Source organism: Ostrea edulis, chromosome 2 (assembly GCF_947568905.1).
Source record: "Ostrea edulis chromosome 2, xbOstEdul1.1, whole genome shotgun sequence".
Lineage (NCBI taxonomy): Eukaryota > Metazoa > Mollusca > Bivalvia > Ostreida > Ostreidae > Ostrea > Ostrea edulis.
The window spans coordinates 1,181,466-1,185,329 of record NC_079165.1 but is presented as its reverse complement, the minus strand read 5'-3'; the positions used below and the strand labels follow the sequence as shown (position 1 = coordinate 1,185,329).

Here is a 3,864-nt window from a genome sequence, read left to right as displayed (position 1 = left end):
AAGAGTGATTCATTAAAATAATTTTCAAAATTTATAGAACATATAAGTAATATTTGTCATTGAGATTAACACTAATCCCTATGAGAAAACACATTTCTGATATATGAAGTCATGCATGTACAATTTGATACAATTCCCATAAAATGCTCAAATGAAAAGGTTTGTCTTACCATCGTCTTACAAAATTATAAATAAAAGTAAAGGTCGCCATTAAAATATATATATAAATATTTCAGTATAATCTAAATTTCTACCAGGGAATGTAACTCTGATAAAAATACAAATCATTATAAATAAATATTAACACCATCTACTCTCTCTCTCTCTCTCTCTCTCTCTCTCTCTCTCTCTCTCAGATTGAAAATTATGCATTTTGTTTTAAGAAAAGTTTATGTGCTGCATGCAAGGTGAAGATAACGAACAGTGATCAATCTCATAACTCCTACAGGCAATACAAAATAGATAGTTGGGCAAACACGGACCCCTGGACACACCAGAGGTGGGATCAGGTGCCTAGGAGGAGTAAGCATCCCCTGTTGACCGGTCACACCCCCCGTGAGCCCCATATCCTGATCAGGTAAACGGAGTTATCCGCAGTCAAAATCAGTGTGCCAAGAACAGCTTAACAATCGGTATGAAACACGTCAGACAGCATTTGACCCAATGCGAGGTTGTATTGACGAACTAGATCGTTATAACGACCATAGAATTTCCGAATATATTTTATTTTTGTGAAAATGAATGCTTTAATAGATCGGATTACTTTTAAAAGATATTAATTTGTCATTCAATACCTGGAATTTATTCTCCCTTTGTAGTTGCAAAAACTTTCAATTTGGTACCAATATATTTCACCGTATTTCAGAGAAAGTGTACTCTGTAAAATCATTCATTATCTTAAGACAGGCGCCCGCGGCGTATAGCTAAGTGGCGTGTACTTTACCTTCGAGCACTTTAACGGTATATCAAACAAATGTTTTGTTTTCTAAGTAGTTGTATACTGTTTTTGTTGAATTGCAATGAAATCCTCTATTTTCCTGGGAACCAATTTTTGTTGTTCTAAGATTTTTTTCTTCTCTACTTTGGTGGAAAATAAATCTACATTTTGTTTTAGAATTCCTTTTACAACAATGGCTGGACAAGACGAAATTCGTTTGGCATACTATGGAAGCATACCTTGGATATGAAATCCACGAAAATTTACCCATCACGAATAATAACGATCTCACTGTAAATGTGTACAATGTTTCAGTATTATTGACGAAGGCGATAATAATAATTTTCTGGATTATACACCTTTGTTAATCATTTCTCAATCCATACAGATATGCAGAGATTGGGATACCTCTCTAGACTCAATGATTCAATAATGACGATACACGTGATTTTGTTTGGTAATATTTATTGCATAGAGATCTATATTTGTGACTGGTAGTACAACTTGAATTTTTAACTACATCAATGGCATACTTCGTACTGTTTGTTCTCTAGCTTTAGACATATGTAACGACAAAGCTGATTAACAGTTAAGATCGTTTTTATCACAATACGGTAATGCTCCCTCTCCATGCAAACGAACATTGCATTGCCAAAATGCACCTGCCTGTTTGTGTCCGTATAGATCCTTGTTTTCGAAATCAAAAAATACAAGGTCTCTTTGGAATGGCGTTCCTGAAAGGCAGCTGTCAGCAGGACGAAGGTTGGATTCCGAGTGGTACGGAAATATTTAATAAACCGTCACACTTAAAGTGGCTCAGGTGTATTTAGAAACCCTGACGGACTGACGAAAGCTTGGTAGCCTCGTCATCTTCAAACTTATTCTCCTCACCAAGGTGGGTATTTTCTTTTGTTGTTGCTTTTGATAAACTGCAATTTCGTCTCGGGTTACTTGGTCTATATTTTCTTTAATTTTGTAATCTAAAAATAAATGAATAGAATGCATGATAAATACTCGTTCCTTCTGTGTTACTAAATGCATTAAGATGATGTGGCCTAGTTTAGACAGATGCGTCACGTCTGACGATACCTACCACATTGCAGCAGAATTCTGATGATCCTTGCACAGTCTCGTCGTTCGCCTCTGGTGATGTGTAGCAAGGCGGACTGGCCAAGGTCGTCGACGCTATTGACATCACTGCCATGCTTGATGAGATACTCCGCCATTTCGAATTTCCCACCCTCCAGGGCAAGCAGCAACGGGGTTTTTCCTAAATCGTCTAATGCGTTGACATTAGCACCTGTAACATAAAGATTTATCATTTTATTTATTGGATATAAATAAAGTAAATTACAATGTTTCATTGACTTATTAAAGAAATAAGCTTGCTTTTTCATTGATCTTTTATTCACTATTGCGACCCTACCTGCTTTGATTAAATGCCGTATCATTCTGATATCGTCCATCTCGACAGCTAGCATCAGTGGAGTTCTGTTCTCGTGATTCGATAGTTCGAGTTCACAGTTACCTGAAAGATAAAATGAATAAATGAGTATTTATTTGCTATCTTTAAGATGAGTTAAACGAGGCCTTTAAATCCGTATTTTCAGAACTGATTGCGATATAAGGACTGTGATACATACCACTTGTCAGGAGAGCGTCTAACATCTCAATGTTTCCGTTCACTATGGGTATAAACAACAGGGGATCCCCATTGGAGTCGCGTATGTTGGAGCTAATTCCAAAGTTTAACAGCTTCAGCAAGTTCTTAATGTCACCGCTATCAACAACATTCAACATTAGTTGTTCAAAGGATTGGGTAGTATTTTCCATTTCAGAGAGGATCTGAAGACTTCTCTTGTCGTTTTGTGTGATGAAACGACTGTGTGTCATCAACTCTGTTTCTACTCTCTTTTATACACCTTCTAATTAGCATATAACGTCCTTGTAAATTTTACTTGATTTTGATTGGTCTAGTGAAAACGTTTAAACCATGAGCAGTGGTCTTTTGCGGTTGATATGCTATCATCAGAATTAATTATCTGTAATGTTCTTAATTATTATATTCAAATAACTCACAATTTTTGACAATCTTAGTCTCTCGATATTAATAATGTGTCGCGACACAGAAGGGCACTATGGCGGATGATTACTTTGATGATTTCTAAATTGATTTCATCTCACGTATTCTAGATAAAAAAAAAAGTTAAAACTGAAAAACGATTTTTCGTGCGTATCTTGTAGGCAGCGAAATTCACCTAAATGAAGGAAAAACCAACAACCATCCGACATCGCAGCTTGCCGAATTTCATATGAATTATATTCAATGTTCTGTTGTTGGATATAGAATTTATTTCACATATGAAACAGCATTTTTAATTATATTTCCATGAGCGCAAAGCACGAGTGATTTTTGAAATAAATCTTGACTCACAAGCGAAATAAATACGATATTCAACATTAAAACTTCGAATTTCTCTGTTTATTACAACGCTTAGGTATTCCTTTTATGTCTTTCAGTTGTCTTCATTGACGTTGAAAACAATATTGCACAGAGAATATGGCAACTTAAGAAAGATGTGAAAGATAATGTAAATCAATAAAGTTGAACAATAAGACTACTTTAATTTAATTTTATTTTGGGTAATGAAACGTGACAAAATATAATTATGCATAAAAAAATAAGTGGGACTATACATATTACGGATGAATATCCCGGCAATTCACTAGTCCCAATTGTTATTTTCACACTGTAAAGATATCGCTTTTATTATTTTCACAGGACAATAACAACTGTGACAACATCATTTCTTGTTCAGTGGATAAATTAGAGTATTTCACTGTTGAAAATTTAATAAGATGTATTCTTCGTTTTTGTTGTACAAACACTGGGGATTTAACACTCTCTGGGGGTTTTCTTCATTAAT

At 35.0% G+C, this 3,864-nt stretch overlaps 1 protein-coding gene across 1 annotated transcript; it reads right to left on the bottom strand.

Annotated features, from left to right (window-relative positions):
• Positions 1 to 1,385: 1,385 nt before the first annotated feature.
• On the bottom strand, positions 1,386 to 2,822 carry LOC125678397 (putative ankyrin repeat protein RF_0580). Its single transcript, XM_048916827.2, has 4 exons — positions 2,581 to 2,822; positions 2,364 to 2,465; positions 2,031 to 2,237; positions 1,386 to 1,917 (listed from the first exon to the last, which is right to left on the bottom strand). The coding sequence occupies exons 1-4, from the start codon at positions 2,768 to 2,770 to the stop codon at positions 1,754 to 1,756; spliced, it is 663 nt and encodes a 220-aa protein (XP_048772784.2). The 5' UTR covers positions 2,771 to 2,822; the 3' UTR covers positions 1,386 to 1,753.
• Positions 2,823 to 3,864: the final 1,042 nt, after the last annotated feature.

What these genes read in the sequence shown, in the direction of transcription:
- LOC125678397 (XM_048916827.2), bottom strand. Translation starts at nt 2,770, where the DNA reads ATGGAAAATACTACCCAATCCTTTGAACAACTAATGTTGAATGTTGTT. An exon ending in AGACGCTCTCCTGACAAGTG is followed by an intron (nt 2,466 to 2,580) that starts GTATGTATCACA and finishes TTTATCTTTCAG; the next exon opens with GTAACTGTGAACTCGAACTA. An exon ending in ACGGCATTTAATCAAAGCAG is followed by an intron (nt 2,238 to 2,363) that starts GTAGGGTCGCAA and finishes TTTATGTTACAG; the next exon opens with GTGCTAATGTCAACGCATTA.